We start from the raw sequence: 18,425 nt of genomic DNA, 5'->3' as shown, positions 1-18,425 counted from the left end.
TGCTATCATATCTAAGAAACTATTGTATAATCCAAAGTCATGAAGAGTTAGTTACACCAATGTTTTCTTCTAAGTGTTTTATATTTTTAAGCTCTCATATTTAGATCCTTGACCATTTTCAGTTATTTTTTCTATCTAGTATGAAATGTAGGGGTCCATATTTATTCTTTTGAATATGCACATCCAGTTATCACAGCAGCGTTTTTTTAAAGATTATTTTTCTCCATTTAATTTTTTTGGTAACTGTTGAAAATCAGTTGACCATATCTATAAGCACTTATTTCTGGATTTTCAGCTTTATTCCATTGATCTTTAGGCCAACAACACACTGTCTCCTCACTGTAGCTTTGTAGTAAGTTTTGAAATCAGGAAGTGTAAGTGCTGCAGCTTTTTCTTCTTTTTTAAGATTGTTTGGCTATTATGGGTCACTTGCATTTCCATGTGAATTTGAAGATCATGTTGTCAATTTCTGCAAAAAAAGAAAAAACTAGCCTGGATTTGATAGGAATGGCATTGCATCTGTAAAGTAATTTAGGGAGTATTGTCATCTTAACAATATTAAATCTTCTAATCCGTGAATGTAGGATTTCTTTCCATTTATTTAATTCTTTAATTTCTTCCAATGTTTTGTAGTTTTTAGTTTTCAAGTTTTCTGCTTAACTTCTTTTTAATAATGTGTTTCTAAGTCCTTCATTCTTTTTAATGCTATTCTAAATGGAATCTTCTTAATTTTATTTTTGAATTGTTGATTGCTAATATATATAACTGACATTTGTATATTGATCTTGTATCTTGCAACCTTGCTGAACTTATTACTTCTAATAGTTAATTTTGTAAGTACCTTAAAAGTTTCTCTCTACAACAGCATGTCATCTGCAGATACAGTTTTATTCCTTCCTTTCCAATCTTAATGCCTTTTTTCCTTGCCTAATTGCCCTAGCTAGATCTATGTTAAGTAAACATGGAAAGAAGTCTACATCTTTGTCTTGTTCCTGATATTAGGGGTAAAGAAGTTCATCTTTCATCATTAAATATTATGTTAGCTTCAGGAAATACAATTGACCCTAAAACAATATGGAGGTTAGGGGTGCCAGTCCCCTTGCACAGTGGAAATGCCACATGTAACTTTTGACTTGCCCCAAAACTTAACTATTTACAGCCTATTGTTGACTGGAAGCCTTACTGGAGAACATAAATGGTCAATTAACATACATTTTATATACTATGTGTATTATATACTATATTCTCACAATAATGTAAAGCAGAGAAAAGAAAATTACTAATAAGAAAATTTACAGTACTGTACATATTTATTTTAAAAATCCTTATATAAGTGAACCTGCATAGTTCAAACCCATATTGTTCAAGGGTCAACTGTAGTTTTTAAAAAGGACTTAAACTAATTTATTTGCCTTTTTATATTTAAAAGTTGTCTACCAGACATTATCATAGAATGCGTTGGTTAGTTAGCCATAAGTAAAAGCAAATTCTTGAAAGAGGAAGTGTAGCATCTTGTGGAACACTTAATTGGGAGCACCTATCCTAGTCTGGAAGAAGTCAGGAAATAATTTCTGGAAGAAGTAGCTGAGATCTTCAAGATAAGTAGAACTGACCACACAAATGGGAAAAGAATGTTCTGAGTGATAGAAATATCAATGCTATTGAAGGCACGGCCTGCCTGAGAAATGCAATACTGTATCATAGATGGTAGACTTCAAGTACTCTATTCCTAGGAGGTAGAGGGAGAGCAAGGGTATGGAAGGTCCATGTGAGGCCACTTTATACATTTAAACTTTGTCCTGAGAACAGCCAGAAGTCATTGGAGAGTTTTAAGAAGAAAATAAAGAAGGAAGAGGAAATGAGATAATCAGATTTGTACTATAGAAAGCTTAATTCCAGTTTGGGTTTGAGGGCAGAAAACTAGTTAGAGGACTGTTACAGTAACCCAGTTAAACAGTGATGGTGCACTGAATGAAGTAGTGACAGTAAAAATGGAGATATTCTAAAGAGACTTTGAAAACAGAATTAAGTGTTTAGAAGAAGAGGAGGCAAGGATGACTCCTAGATTTTTGTTCAGGGCCAGTGGATAGATGATGTTGTTCTTTGCTGATATGAAGAATACAGGAGAAATTGTTTGAGGGAAAGTCATGAATTTCCTTTTGAAAATATTGAATTCGAGGTGCCTACAAGATATGTAAGTGGATTTTTCCCATAGGTAATTGGATTTGATGTCTAGAGCATGTTAGAAAAATATGTGGTGGGGTCTGCCTATATGGTAGCTATAGGTTATTTTATGGTCATTGTGGAGATGCGGCAGAGGATGAAATTTACTCATTCAATAAATAGTCCTTAACTAGTTTACAGTAAGCATTCAGAGAGAGCACACAGAACATCTTACTCTACTCCAGGAACCTCTGACCCTTCTCCATCCTGTCTCTTCCCTGCCACCTCTTTCCCTTCCCTCATCCCAAAAACAATAATTTCACATAATTTACAGAAAGAGTAATGATGTGTTGTTAAGAGCATTACCATTAGCTTCTCATCCTTCACTTAGTCTTTAACGTAGTGTCAATTTTATCAAGATTTCTTTTGACAAAGATAACATTGTATTGTTACCATGTTTTCTTTCCATTTTAGTGTCTTAAAGACTTTTCTTCATGATCCTCTTGTGGAATGGAGTAAACCCGTGAAAGGGCATTCCAAAGCACCATTAAATGAAACTGGGGAAGTTGTCAATGAAAAGGTTAGTAGAAGGTGTAGGTGATGTGAGCTGATACTGTATATCTCTACAAATGAGAACTGATCCTCAATACTCTCAGTGACTGACTGTTGAATACTCTGAAATCTAGTTCTTTAGTACATCAATGCCCTAAGTTTTCTTTATTGTCACTAGTAATATTAACATTGTTATCATTTGTATAATAAAAGCAGAGTTGAGGACATGCTTGTTTAAACTATGGACAATTACAATTATGAGTGGGAAAAACTTGAACACAAGTTGCATAACTTACAGAGCAGCAGGTCTCAACTTTAATATTGTAACTACTCTAATTTTACATTACTCATAAGAAATATATTAAGTACGTAATATATGAACTCAGTTGACACTCTGTAGAAGTAAATTTTTAATGGCTGGTTAATTATATCACTCTATTTTTATTGCAAAATATTACTTAAGCACTTAAAAATGGAAGGTTTACAAAGGTTGAATTAAGACATAGTAAATTGACTAATCACACCACTGACATGTAACACTGTTATAATACAACAGTTAGTTTATAACAGATGTCACGGGTAGGTAAACAGGAAACAAAGTTGAAAGACCACTTTGAAACAAAACTAACATACTAACAGCTCGGGATTGTTAAGTAGCAACAAACGTATTCACTCAGCTCCTGAGTATGTCAGTACACATTAAAAATGATTTCTTCTATCAACATTGTTAAAAAAAAAAATTCACTCCCTACTAATATTCCCTGCTATTTCACATAGTCCAGAAAAATGACTAAATAGTTGATGTTGGATCAACATTGGAGGCCTTCAAATCAATCTCACTATTGTACTTGTTTCATTTCTTCTCTTTTGTACTTGCTCTTACAAAAGGGATAATGGTCAGTAAAATGGCATTAACATTTGTTAAATAATAGAAAGATAGTAATTCCAAATTATCAACATGCACATGGCATTAGGTCCTTGCCTTTCTTATAGTTTTCAATTTTTTCCTTTTAGGCCAAGACCCATGTTCTTGATATCGAGCAGCGACTGCAAGGTGTAATCAAGACCCGTAATAGAGTGACAGGGCTGCCTTTATCTATTGAAGGACATGTACATTACCTCATACAAGAAGCTACTGATGAAAACTTACTATGCCAAATGTATCTTGGTTGGACCCCATATATGTGAAATTACTTCAAAGAATACGTTAATCCAAAATTAACATATTTGGTATTAATCTGTGTTTTTATCTGTTCAGTTCCAAAATACAGTACAATGTAAGTTGATTATGTTCTCAGAACAACTGGTTATTTTTCCCTGATTGTTAATATTTAAAATAATATATGTTATTAAGAAATAAACTGCTTTCCTCACTATCTACTGTGTATTATAACCACAAGAGAAATAAAACATGAAATGTTCTTATGCTATAAAAATGTGTATAGCCCTGGCTGATATGGTTTGGTGGATTGAGTGCCGGCCTGTGAAGGATCTCTGGTTCAGTTCCCAGTCAGGGCACATGCCTGGGTTGTGGGCCAGGTGCCCAGTACGGGGTGCACAAGAAGCAACCAGACATTGATGTTTCCCTCTCTCCTTCCCTTCCCCTCTGTCTAAAAATAAATAAGTAAATAAAATCTTTAAAAAATAAAAAAATGTATTTACAGGAAGTAAGCCATTTTACAACTTTTAGTTTTAAGTAGTCATTAGAATAAAGATTCATTTGAACAACAAAAAATTATATGGAATAAATTCTGTGGACAAAGCACTGTGTTAAATTTGTGCACAGAGCTTATTTCCCCTGCTCTCTAGGAACTGACAGTCCAGAAATATAAATATAAATAGCATATCATTCACTTAATAAAATTCTTTTTTTTGTATGGTTGCACTGTGTGATCTGGACAACACATAAGACAAAAACCATGCATATGGAAACTACATAAACATTCCATGATTTTAAAGACACTGCCATACTAAAAGTGTACCAGAATGTAGTGTCTTGGAAGACAGTAATACTTAAAATTTCATGAGATTTTAAAATCTAAAAAATGTTTAACGTGGTTAAATTTTTTCGTGTTTGCTTGCAGAGGATTTAAAATAGTTCATGATAATTACGAAGTAATGAGGTTATGACACTCAAATAAATGGAAAACTCTTATGACAGACGATTTCATTTAAGTTCACTTGAGAGAATTCCGTTTTGCACGGTTGAAAGTGTGATGGGGAAAACAGGGTAAGCCAAGAGCTATATGGATGTGAAAACTAACATAATTTCCAATTGAAGGCCTAATACTGTACTAAAGAATTAAGGAAGAGGCTGGATGGGGTTGGGTGTGGAGGTAGTTAGGAAATTAGGAAATTTTTTTAAATAGATTGTTAAAGAACGTTTTTTAAAAGAAACTTTGCTGTAGGTATGTTTCCTTCAAAGAAAAAAAAAATTCACCTTCTACCAGGACAAACTAAATCAAATAAATCTCCAGACCTTTCCAAATCTGTTGAAAAATACTTAGATGAGCACCCTGGGAGACTACAGCATACAGTACAAAATCCAGTGTTCGGTAGTCTTCCAGAAGTCTGGTTTTCAGAACCAACTGTCGGTGATTGCGAGGCGGAGGCGAATATAAGGGCGGATAAATGGTAATAGAAGAAATATATATACTATAACATGCTTTAAGAAAACTAGAACTAAGCGACCCACGTGTCGCAAGTGCCCGAGCGCTCCAAAACAAAAGCGCGTTGGTGCTGGAGTTGGAGCCCCGCCCCGGGCGCGGCCTCTGACCGGCCGCTCTAGATCAGGCGGGTGCTCTCTATGGTCGGGCGGGAGGTGTGCTGTCGTCAGCGGAGCGACGGCTGGCGGCGGCGGCGTAGGCGGCGTAGGCCCCGGCGGGGCGTTTGGTTTCGGTTTGGTGGAGTTAAGTGTTGACAGTGGGGATGGGAGTCCCCAAGTTTTACCGATGGATTTCCGAGCGGTACCCTTGCCTCAGCGAAGTGGTGAAAGAGCATCAGGTGGGTCAGCAAGGGCCAGCGGTTAGAAGGCCGAGGACCTGGGCTTCGTCGCCCTCTCCGCCCTGGGACGGGGCTTTCCGGTCTCCGCCTCCAGCTCGTTACCGACGGATAAGAGGCTAAGGAGGAGACCGAAGGTTTGAGAACACCCAGCGATCTCGGTAGGGGTGAGGACAGGTAGCGCTTCTGCAGCCGAGCTCCGTTGACCGCGGCGGTTGTGACGGCTCCCAGCCGGCAGAGCCTGCCGCGATCCCTATATTCAGTCCTGGGGAGGCCGGCTTCAATGAGCGCCCCATCCTCCGGGAGCTGCAGGGTGCACTTTCCCCTCTAGAGGTCGCGAAGCCGGAGAGCAAGTCCTCGGAGGACCTGCCAACCGAGCCGGAGCGCAGACCCGCAGACTAGCCACTAGCACCGCCTGCGCTGTCTGAGCTGTTTACTTCCTGGGGGAGCCTCTTCCCATCCACCTCAACGCCTGCACTTCTTGGCGTCGTTGTTGGTTCCTGTTTGTGATACCTTTTGTTACACTTTTTCTGTTGCGAAGACAGTACCAATCTCCCATTCCCAAAGAACAGACATGCACTTAGACGGCGCAGGGCACGTTATTGGGATGCTTGTGTGTGTGCGCGCGCGCGAGGCGGGGGCGGTGGTTTGAGATTGTTAGGGCACTAATATATTGAAACTGTGAAAAGATAATGGAAAGCAGTCATCCAGACTGCTAGACTTGGGGCGATAGATTAGTGTTTCTCCCATTTAATGATTTTAGTATGTCTCTTGTCCATTTCATATTTTACAGAAAAAATTAGTTTTGAAATGTGTATAGCTAATTGAATTATTAGTGATGGATAACGTATTCATAGTGGAGGGGTTATCAATATAGGGAACAACATCGAGCTCTCTATGAAGTTACATATAGCTTAATCCTTTAAAAAAGTACCATAAGCCTGAAGGTAGGGTTAAATTTCCTGAAACAATTTTTTATTGTTGGATTACAATCAGATTTGGTATATGAGGAAAAAACTTACAAAAATTCCAAAATGGCAGTTTATCTTTAATTTACTTGAAACATGGGTTGAGTTAGATTTAGGAAGATATTTGTTTCCAGAGAAGAGGGTAAAAAAAGGTTATTAGTACATTGCAGAAATGGAGATTACTAACTTTGGCATTTCGTGATCCTTCATTCAGGAAATATTTGTACCTGCCATGCATCATTCACTTTATCTCTCAAGTGGAAAAAAAAAAAAAAGATTGTTACACAGACTCGCTTGATAATACATAATTTGTTCAGTAATAATTTTTACTCTGTAGTCTTTGGCATAGAATTTGGTGAAAACATCTCTGATTCTCTCCATCCTGAGAATTTTGTTATTAAAGGACAAAAGTAACGTCTTTAAGGTAGCTTTATGGTATGAACACTAAGGATAGGTTTAAACGTTGTCTATCAGAGTGATGTCTTTCAAAGCTGTTTGATGCTGGTAATTAACAACAAAAGCAGATGTTATAAAGGGGTTACCTTGCTACTCTCTCAAGCAGTACTTGAGAGATGGTAATGCTTAAGTGAGTCACAATTGTACAAAAGCTATCCTAAGGGGGAAGGGCTGGGAAGAAGGTGGGTTCTGGAAAGATAGTGATGGTGGTAATAGTAACACAGTTTTTGGTCTCTGAATCCTTACATAAAAGCAGAAAGAGCAATTAGCAACATTTAAAATACATAGAATAATTACAACAAAACCAGGTAACAGAGTATCTCTACAAACCCCAAAATTCCAGGAGCCTTTAGACCCCGTCACTGTTGGCATTTCTGCAAGAGGAAAAAAGAAGCAATGGGGCAACATCTGATGGATCTGAGAACAGAACTCCAAAATATTCACTAAAAGACTGTGAGGGCCAATTAGATAGCAGTAGCTGTAACTGAGAAGCTTTAATGGTCAGGAGCAGTCTACCTCCTATGAACTTTCAAAACTGAGTTGCCAAGACACCATTCTAAGGTAGAGCTTAGCCTAAGGAGAAACTGCTGGGAGTGAAATTAAATTTTTTAGAAAAGGGATAAATAGAGATAAGAGAAGGAGAAGGTCCAAATAAAAGAGGGAGGGTTACAGAGTCAAGAAACCTTAGGAAACAAACCACCAATCAGCACCCTCTCTCCGAATTTTTAGCACTCTCCCAAAACAGCAGAGGAGGTAACTTTGTGAAATTAAAGATTTCCTGAACTCCCTCACTCTAAAAGTTCAGGAAAATTAAATTTACATAAAAAATAGCAATGGGAAAGTATCAAGGTCAAAGAGCATACAAAGTTATTATAGGGAAAAAGGAACTAAATAATATCCTACAGAAATTAAAGCTTGTAATAAAAGCTTGTACACAAAACAGACCAAAACAATAACGTACTATTTCAGAATGAGCAAAAAGGCACTAAGAAAAAGACATAAGGCATGAAAGAACAACATAAATCAATTATGAAAATTCAGAATAAGGTGACAGACTTAGGGAAAATTAAACATAAATGAAAAAATTATTTCAGAAATGAATCCTAAAATAACAGCAAGGCAAGAGCAAATGATGACATAAGAAAATAAGTGAAAAGAAATTTTAAAAGAAAAAAGTTTCGAGAGACAGGCATAAGAAAGACAAGTAATAGGGGTTTTTGAGAAAGGAAATCAAAGCAACATAACAGAATAAATACTAAAATTATAAAACTTTCCTGAAATAAAAAAAAAACTTGAAGGTGCATGTTGAAAGAATAAGAAGTTTGATTCACATGATCAATACCAAGACCTAGTGAAGTTACTGGACTTTAAAGAAAATGGAGAAAAAAACAAACAAGAATTTGGTTGGTAAGAAGAAAAGAACACACGATTTGTAAGGAAAAGAAAATTAGGTTTCCATCACAGTTATTGTGCTAGAAGTAACATGATACTGAACTGACTTTTGAGTATAATCCTTAAGCTGGTAAACTGCTATCAGAATACAAGAATTGAGGGAATATTGTTCCTTTGAGAATTTTCTCAAGGAATCTACTAGAGAATGAGCTTCAGACAAAATGACTAGGGAGACATCAACATAAGGACCAGTGGTGAACATTAAATATATTTATCTCTAGAACAAAAAAGCAGCAAAAGTCAGCTTGAACTTGAAAACATCAATATGAAAGCATCTTTCATGTCTTAGGTCATTTTCTTAGTGCTTTCTTGCTCATTCTGCAGTAATAGGTTATTGTTTTGGTCTTTTTGTTTATACATTTTTGTTACAAGCTTTAATTGTCTGTAGGGATATTATTTAGTTCTCCCCCCCACCCCATAATAACTTTGTATGCTCTTTGACCTTGATACTTTTTTATTGCTCATTTTTATGTGAATTTAATTTTCCTGAACTTTTAGAGTGAGGGAATTCAGGAAAGCTTTAAGTTTACAAAGTTACCTCTTACAAAACGCACACTGCATGTGTGTAAATTTCCTGCCTCTGTTCCTCTGTTGTTCCCTGTCCATGGAACAGTCCTAGAAACAATGATCAATCCAGTAGCAATATATACCCTTAGTTCCCAGGTTACAGGTTTTAAATACCTTTACTCATTAAAAATATCAGGATTTCTTCAAGAAATGACAGATTCTAGATCAGTCAGGAAGTTTTCTAGATGAGCCTGGAAACCCTTGTCATACCATACAGCAAAGAAGTTACCAAAGACTACTAGACACATGTCAAAGGATTTGAAGAGACAACTGGAAAAGGCTTGCAGTGGCCCCAAGAGGGACAATTTGAGACTCAATAATCCAGTGTATTAAAACCCATCAAATATGCTTAAATCCTTGAGTTCATAGTGGTACTTTAAAAAAAAAAAGAGTCCCCTTCCAAAGATGATAGGGACTGTTCCTATCTTCAAAACTGATAAAGGGAAGAAAGCATTTTGTTCTAACTTTCTTGTACCACTAGATTATCAAATAGTAAAATGGTCTCTTTATAAAATATTCTAGATGATAAGAAATGATAGTATATTACCATTTTGCAACCTCAAATGAATTAATAAAAAGAGGCATTAAACATCAATGGCTGCTAATATTAGAAAAAAGAAAGAATGTGAGGTAACCAACCTAAAGAGCTTACCTCTATTTCTATTTCAGAGAATTCCTTACCTGGATAATGTATCCAAGACTTATATTGGTGTTTGAATGTGTAAAATACACACCTAGAACTATTTTCAATAATTAAGTCAATTGAGTCTTCCAGTAGTTTGATGGAAATACATTATGACAGTATAAAATTAGTTTTTTCATAAATCTGCATTCAGTGTAAAGCTTATGTACCATAGGGTTGAAGAATACAAAGATACACGATATTACATTGTGTTGGTGTTATATTAGTGTAACCATATTTCTTGTGTAGTGAAGGGCTAGGAGTGAGGAAGGAGTTAAGTAGTAATGATAGTAATGATAACAGTAATTGCAAGAACAAAGCAAAACAAACAAAACAGTGCCTCCTTTAAGAAAAAGACACTTTTCTTAGAGTCAAGGGAAGTAGCCTAGACCGGAATGTGGAGATTACAACGTACAAAAAGAAAACAAAACTCAAGAGGGAAGTTGCACACGCACTGTACAAGGTCTGTCCAGACAGAATCCAGCCATTGTTAATATAACAACAGTTTGCATGAGGTTTATGTGACATCGATGTAATCTAGCAGCCACGGAGAGTGAACTGGAATGTGCATGCATGTACAATGACTGCTTCACTGTATTAGTGAGGGTGTTAGATGTCATTGAGTGAGCATGTGTACTGTGTGGCCATCACATTCAAAATGACTAAGCGAGTAGAGCAATGAATCTGCATCAAACTTTGCATTAAGCTTGAACATTGCTTTGTGGAAACTTTTCGGATGATTCAGAAGGCTGCAGCTATGGGCAGCTGGTGATTGGCAGCTTCATCACAACAACGCACCCCTGCTCATGCAGAATTTTTTGGCAAAACTTGAAATCACCCAGGTGACTCAGCCCCTTTATAGTCTAGATTTTGTGCCCTGCAACTTCTGGGTTTTCCCAAAACTCAAATTACCTTGGAAAGGGAAGAGATTTCAGACTGTTGATGAGATTCAGGGAAATATGACAGGTCAGCTGATGGCGATTGGGAGAACTATGTGAGGTCCCAAGGTGCCTACTTTGAAGGAGACTGAGGTGTCATTGTCCTGTGGACAATGTTTCTTGCATCTTCTTCGGTAAATGTCTCTATTTTTCATAGTACATGGCTGGATGCCTTCTGGACCAATCTTGTATACTTAATCATGTCTTAGTGAAGGGGGTGGATGGTGAAGAACAAAACCACTGACCAATAACATTGATTATTCTAGAAAACCACAAGATTGCCCACATAGTGTGGTCCAGTTTCCACTAAGGTTGTTGGTAATGTGCAACTAGCATCTTTCCAGTGTCACCTGCCCCTTTCCCATATATCCCTATGCTATGATTCCCTAACCTGCTCATTTCCCAAATACATGGATGGCATGCTTCTGCCTTAACTCTTGTAGTTCCTGCTGGAAAGACCTTTTCTTTATCTGGTAGACATCTCCTTCTTCCCAGTCTCCTCAAGGAAGCCTTTAACTCCTTCATGTTTTACCAGTCCATGCTTTACATGGAAAGATGCACGCATGGTGTTGTTGCTGTTGATTTTTCTGTATTCTCTCACTTTGTTATACCTAAGGACAGGAACTGTTTACATATTTCTTAAGTGGTTCATTTCTCTCATTTGTCTAGCAAATAGCAGTTGTTTAAGTTAATATTTGCTGATGTAATGAATGAGTAATAGAGATCAAAGTAGAGATTAAGTTCTAATAAGGAACATATACAGGGTGGGGCAAAAATAGGTTTAATAGTTGTTCATATGGAAAGTAATACAATAATAATAATAATACAAGAGTAAACTTTTGCATACTCACAACTGTAAACCTACTTTTGCCCCATCCTGAATAACTGATGAAAATGTAACCTTTACTAACCAAAAGTCGTAATTAACAATTATTATCTCTTAGAGCATAGGCAGTTCTCTTTGTGATTACAATTTAATACAGTGCTATTTTAATAGTTGAGATTTGTGAAGCACATGCCATGTATTAAACACTTTTAAGTGTTTTATATGCATTCACTTATTTAGTTGTAGCAACCCTAGAATTGTCTCCCTTTAATAGCTGAGAAAACTGAGTCACAAAACGATTGACTTTACTCCACAGCTAGTAGAGTAAGTGTTGGAGCTGAATTTGAAACTAAGCAAAATTGCTCCAGAGTAGTGTTTCTTAACCTTTCTTTTATTATGTTCCCTCCTCCACGTGGCTCTTTAGACTTGCTTTTTTCTTTTTCTCCTCCTCCATGGAAATTTAATGCCACAGCTATATTATCTGTTTATGTACTCTGACACTTTATTATGTACCCTCTCCCCAACAGTTTTGGCACTTTTCAGGAGCCATATAGTTTCTGTTGATAATACATACTGTAGAGCCTGTACTTAAAAAAAATTTGTGGTAAAATATACATAACATAAAATTTGCCTTCATAACCATTTGAAGTTCAGCAGTGTTAAGTGTATTCAGATCGTTGTGCTAGAGCCTGTACTTTAAAACCAGTCTTCTATGCATTTTGCCAAAAAATGCTTCTTGACTACAAAAACATAAATTTTCAAACTTGTAGCTGACATTTCTGTTTTAAAGTATTGCTCTTGTGTAGGGACATTATCTGTTTTATTTTTTGCTGTGTTTACTACACTACTATGTTTACTGTGTTTCCCAGCCCTTAGCATAATGTGTGGCACAGAATAGGTCTTCAGTAAATATTTATTGAAGAATGAAATTTTTAACTACAACATATTACATAATCTGTAAAACAAAGTGTGTATAAAACATCATATATTAAAAGTTTATTAAAATATGTAGAGCATATTAGTATATCTTAAAAGAGTATATTAAAAATGAAGTGAAGCAACAAAACTTTGGGATTATATAAGGTAAATAGTGTTAAAGAACTAGAGAAAAATAATTGTTAACAGCTCTTTTAAACAGATACTGTCTTTAGGTAAAAGGCAGTAAGTAGGATAAAAGGCACTAAGTAGAATACAAAGTTACACTAACAAAAAGAAACTAGTGTTTTGAGAAAATTAGATACTGAGATGTTAATTCAATACTTAATTATAGATGAAAGCAGTGTGAATGGCATATTCCAAGTGAGTGGTAAAGGCTACATGTGCTGTCACATTCAGGAGAGGGAAAGGTTTATTTGTTTATTAATTCATTAAATATTTTTGATTTACTACTTTGTGTCAGGCCGTGTGCCAAGAGTTCTAAACAGGACCAAATCAGAGACCTTTCTTTAAGGAACTCGCAGTTCAACAAGAAAGGACAGACATTACACTTAGGCATTCAGCAGAAATGTGTAGAGCACCTATTACATGCCTGTCATTCCTGCATTTATTGGGAACACAAAAACAAATATGATATGACATAAAGGAAGGAGCATCGTCTCCTCTTGGGTGAGGAAGGGAAAGCTTCCAGACAAAGATACCTGAACTGGATCTTGAATGCTGGATCAATCTATAAGATCAGTGAAGAGAGGAACAAGTAGAAAAGAAGAGAATTTCTGGAAGTAGGGAGAACATCTGTAAAGTTACAGAGGTTTGAAACAGCCTAGCACATTTAGAGTTCTCTAATTTAATGTAATTAGCTTGTAGGATATATTGGAAACAGGGAAGAACCTGGGGTTGGTGGAAAAAAATAGCACCCAAATCATACAGGACCTTTTATGGTATTGAGTATTTGTAGTATAGTATTGGTTTAAGTAAGGAGGCAACATGATAACGGTGTTTTAGATTGTGGAAGAGAAAACCAGAGGCAAACAGTCCATTTGGAAAATGGAGGCAGGGAATTGGGATAGAGAAAAAGATGAGATTGTCTGAAACAATGGGAATGGATAGGAGGGTCAAATTGTAAAAACATTTTGGGTGTTAAGTTTAAAAAAGAAAAAGCCTCAGTGACTAATTAGGTATGGGATTGAGTGGGAGGGCAAAGTATAAGGTAACCTTGAAATTTCTATTATAATTTCTAGTTACTACAGGACAAGATTCAACTGTGTGTTCCCATTTTCTTTACTGGACTGGCCGATGATTACTTAATCATTCTGTATCTTCCTTATTGATATGAAATTTAAGAGAATTAAAAATATTTTTTCTATAAAAATTATAGTTCTTTTTAAGTTATAAAAGTAATATGAGCCCATTATGTAAAAGTTCATATAATACAGAAAGATGTGAAAGCTGTTACATAGTCTGGCAGGGGTGTTCAATGTATGGCCCACAGGCTGCATACGGCCCAGGATGACTATGAATATGGCCCAACACGAAATCATAAATTTACTCAAAACATTATGAAATTTTTTTGTTTTCATTAGTGTTTGTGCATTTAATGTGTAGCCCAAAACAACTCTTCTTCCAGTATGGCCTAGAGATGCCAAAAGGTTAAATACCCCTGGTAGAGGAAAGTAAAAAATAACTGAAAATCTGTCATACAAGGCTTAAGCACCAGTAATGTCTTGTTTCTGTATGCTCCTAACTTTTTTTTTTTTAGGTTTTTTTTTTTCCCCCTCCACCCTGCAACACCCATCCCACCAGGATTTGTCTCCTCCTTAGTTCATGTCCATGGGTCACACATATAAGTTCTTTGGCTTCTCCATTTCCTGTACTATTCTTAACCCCCCCCCAGCTTATTTTGTACCTACTATTTATGCTTCTTATTCCCTGTACATTTCCCCCCAGTCTCTCCCTGCCCACTCTTCTCTGATCTCCATTTCTGTGATTCTGTTCCTGTTCTAGTTGTTTGCTATATTTGTTTTTGTTTTTTAAGATTCGTTTGTTGATAGTTGTGAGTTTGTTATCATTTTACTGCTCATAGTTTCTGATCTTCATCTTTTTCTTAGATAAGTCCCTTCAACATTTAATATAATAATGGCTTGGTGATTATGAACTCCTTTAACTTGACCTTATCTGGGAAGCACTTTATCTGCCCTTCCATTCTAACTGATGGTTTTGCTGGATAGAGTAATCTTGGATGTAGGGCGTTGCCTTTCATGACTTTTAATACTTCTTGCGAGCCCCTTCCTGCCTGCGGGGTTTCTTTCGCGAAATCAGCTGCTAGTCTTATGGAAACTTCTTTGTAGGGAACTGTCTCCTTTTCTCTTGCTGCTTTTAAGATTCTCTCCTTATCTTTAATCTTGGGTAATGTAGTTATGATGTGCCTTGGTGTGTGCTTCCTTGGGTCCAACTTCTTTGGGACACTTATGAACTTCCTGGATCTCCTGGAAGTCTATTTCCTTCACTAGATTGGGGAAGTTCTCCACTATTATTTCAAATAAGTTTTCCATTTCTTGCTCTTCCTCTTCTCCTTCTGGCACCCCTATGATTCGGATATTGGAACATTGAAAGTTGTCCCAGAGACTCCTAAGCCTCTCCTCATTTTTTAAAATTCTTGTTTCTTCATTCTGTTCTGGTTGAATGTTTATCTCTTCCTTCTGCTCCCAATCATTGATTTGAGTCCTGGTTTCCTTCCCTTTATTGTTAGTTCCCTGTATATTTTTCTTTGTTTCACATTGCATAGCCCTCACTTTTTCCTCCATTTTGCGACCATACTCAGCCAATCGAGTGAGCATCCAGATTACCAGTGTTTTGAACTGTGTATCTGATAGGTTGGCTCTCTGTTCATCTCTTAGATCTGTTTTTGGAGCTTTGATTTGTTCTTTCATTGGGGCCACATTTCTTTGTCTCAGCGTGCCTGTTAGGTGGGAGAGGTGGAGCCCTAGGTATTTGCCAGGGCAGGGCAACCCAGGTTGCTTTGTTGTGATCTTGTATGTTGGGGAGGGATCTGAGAGGGAACAATGCCTCTTGTTTGGCTCTCGGCGGGGTTTCAGTCACTTCCCCCGCTACCCACAAGCAAATTAGGCCCTTCTGGTGCTGATTTCCCTGGTTGGTGGGTTTGTGTACGTTCTAGGATCCTGTGGGTCTCTCCACTGAAATCTCCTGTGAGGCTGGGAGTTTCTCCTATTGGTTTTGAGGCTTTCTTTTCCTGCATGGAACCCTATATTGCGCAGTCTGTCTCACTCCCCAGCTGTTCTTCCTGGTTTATCTGCACGCAAATGTGGGGCTGTCCAGTTTGCCAGCCACCACCTCGCTCATCTGGTCCTTCAGCCACCGCCTTGCCACTTGGCCTCTTTGCCCCCAGCTGCCTGTGTCCACCCCTCCTACTGGTCTGGATCAATGTTTTTTCTTTAGCTCCTTGGTTGTCAGACTTCCGTACAGTTTGATTTTCTGGAAGTCTGTTTATTTTTTTTGTTTTTAAATTTGTTATTGTCCTTTTGGTTGTGCAAGGAGGCAGAGTGTATCTACCTATGCCTCCATCTTGGCCAGAACTCCCTGTATACTAACTTCTCTATGAATATATGTGTAGGTATTTTTTATAAAAAGTGATAATAATATAGCTGTTACCATATAACCTACTTTTGTCACTTGACCATATATGTATTATACATATCATGCCATGCCAAATATGAATCTGTATCATAATTTGTAACTGTGGACTATTCCATTGTATGGATGTACCATCATCATTTCCTATGAAGCCTTTCAGTTGTTTTCTGAACAGTATTGACATGAATATTCTTGTACTCATATCTTTATGCACATTTATGATTGTTTCCTAGAATAAATTTCCTTTTTTACATTTTAAAATATAATTTATTTTTAATTATATTTTATTGATTATGCTATTACAGTTGTCCCAATTTTTCCCCCTTTAACCCCTTCCACCCAGCATCCCTCATTCCCGCAAGCAACCCCCACACAATTGTTCCTGTCCATGGGTCATGCGTATGAGTTGTTTGGCTACTCCACTTCCTATACTATACTTTACAACCCCATGGCTATTCTGTAAATACCTGTTTGTATGTCTTAATCCCCTCACCTCTTCATCCATTACCCCAGACCCTTTTCCCATCTGGCAACCATCAAAACGCTCTCTGTATCCATGATTCTGCCTCTGGTCTTGCTTGCTTAGTTTGTTTTTTAGATACAATTGTTGATAGATATGTATTTATAGTGATTTTATTGTTCAAAGTTGTGATCTTCTTTTAGTTAAATAAGTCCCTGTAACATTTTACATAATAGCCCTGCCTGGTGTGGCTCAGTGGATTGAGTGCCAGCCAGCAAACTAAAGGGTTGCTGGTTTGATTCCCAGTCAGGGAACATGGCTGGGTTGCGGGGCCAGGTCCCTAATAGGGGGCCTGCGAGAGGCAACCACACATTGATATTTCTTTCTCCCTCTTTCTCCCCCCTTCCCCTCTCTCTAAAAATAAATAAAATCTTTTAAAAAAACAAAACAAAACATTTCACATAATAATAGTTTGGTGATGATGAACTTTAGCTTTTTCTTGTCTGGCAAACTCTCTGTTTGGCCTTTGATTCTACATGATAACAATCTTGGCCATAGGTCTCTGCTTTTCATGACTTTTCTAATGGACGTTTCTTGAGAAAGAAGCTGACAGTCTTGTGGTAACTCCTTGTAGGTAACTAACTGCTTTTCTCTTGCCGCTTTTAAGATTCTCTCTTTATCTTTAACATTTGGCATTTTAATAATGATGTGTCTTGGAGTCGGCCTCTCTGCATCCATCTTGTTTGGGACTCTCTGTATTTCCTTGACTTGTATGTCTGTTTCCTTCACCAAATTAGGGACGTTTTCTTTCATTATTTTTTCAAATAGATTTCCAATTTTCTTGCTCTGTCTCTTCTTCTGGCACCCCCTGATGCGAATGTTGGACCTCTTGAAGTTGTCCTAGAGGCTTCTTCCACTCTCCTTGTTTTTTTGGTTTCTTACATCTCCATGTTCCAAATCATATTTGATTCTTGGCTTCTTTCTTCTACTGTTGTTTCCCTGTAAATTTTGTTCTTTATTTCAATCAGTGTATCCTTAGTTTCTGACTGGCTCTGTTATTATGCTGCTGATGTCCTCAATAAAGTTCCTTGAGCATCCTTATAAACAGTATTTTGAACTCTATATTTGATAGATTGCTTATTTCTATTTCGTTTAGCTCTTTTTCTGGAGTTTTGATCTCTTCTTTCATTTGGGCCACGTTACTTGTTTCCTAATGTTGGCAGCCTCCCTGTGTTTATTTCTATGTATTAAGAAGAGCTGCTTTGACTCCATGTCTTGGTAGTGTGGCCTAATGTAGTAGGTGTCCTGCAGGGTCCAGTAGCACAGCCTCCCCTATCACCCAAGCTGGGTACTCCTGGTGCGCCCTGTGTGTGGGCAGCTTACACCCTTCTTTTGTAGTTGAGCCTTGATTGCTGTTGGCAGATCAATAGGAGGAGGGATTTACCCAGGCCAGTCAGCTACAAGGACTGGCTGTGACTGTTGACCACCAACCTCTGCCTTCTGTGGAGGATCAGCTGTGTGGGGGCCGGGTGGTGGTGTTCTGATGTGATCTACTACTGTCCATTGGGTGCACAGGCTCTGTGGTTTGCCAGGTAGTACAGCTTGGGTAGTACAGCTAGGACCAAGGTTAGCCCCCATATCTGTTTTGCCCCTGACTACCCTGCCTGAGCTATAAAGCAATCTGAGATGGCTGCTGCTTGTGCTGGGCTTGAAGATTCCCAGATGAAGCCAAGCTGTGAATCTAGGCTGGTTGCTGCTATTGCTGGATCTGCAG

At 37.6% G+C, this 18,425-nt stretch overlaps 2 protein-coding genes across 2 annotated transcripts in view; both read left to right on the top strand.

Annotated features, from left to right (window-relative positions):
- ATR (ATR serine/threonine kinase) overlaps positions 1 to 4,151 on the top strand; it is a 146,750-nt gene extending 142,599 nt beyond the window's left edge. The window contains exons 46-47 of the mRNA XM_054575092.1: positions 2,638 to 2,743; positions 3,730 to 4,151. Coding sequence (XP_054431067.1) covers positions 2,638 to 2,743; positions 3,730 to 3,903 — 280 coding nt within the window. The 3' untranslated portion in view covers positions 3,904 to 4,151. The remainder of the gene's footprint in view (positions 1 to 2,637; positions 2,744 to 3,729) is intronic.
- Positions 4,152 to 5,529: 1,378 nt separating this feature from the next.
- Positions 5,530 to 18,425, top strand: part of XRN1 (5'-3' exoribonuclease 1) — a 146,920-nt gene continuing 134,024 nt past the window's right edge. Inside the window, exon 1 of the mRNA XM_054575090.1 lies at positions 5,530 to 5,718. Within this exon, the coding sequence (XP_054431065.1) occupies positions 5,644 to 5,718 (75 nt within the window). The 5' untranslated portion in view covers positions 5,530 to 5,643. The remainder of the gene's footprint in view (positions 5,719 to 18,425) is intronic.

Source organism: Pteronotus mesoamericanus, unplaced genomic scaffold (assembly GCF_021234165.1).
Source record: "Pteronotus mesoamericanus isolate MK-2021 breed Mesoamerican mustached bat unplaced genomic scaffold, CSHL_Meso_final contig_27, whole genome shotgun sequence".
NCBI lineage: Eukaryota > Metazoa > Chordata > Mammalia > Chiroptera > Mormoopidae > Pteronotus > Pteronotus mesoamericanus.
Note: the sequence above shows the minus strand (reverse complement) of the source record. Positions and strands in the feature narration are given on the sequence as shown.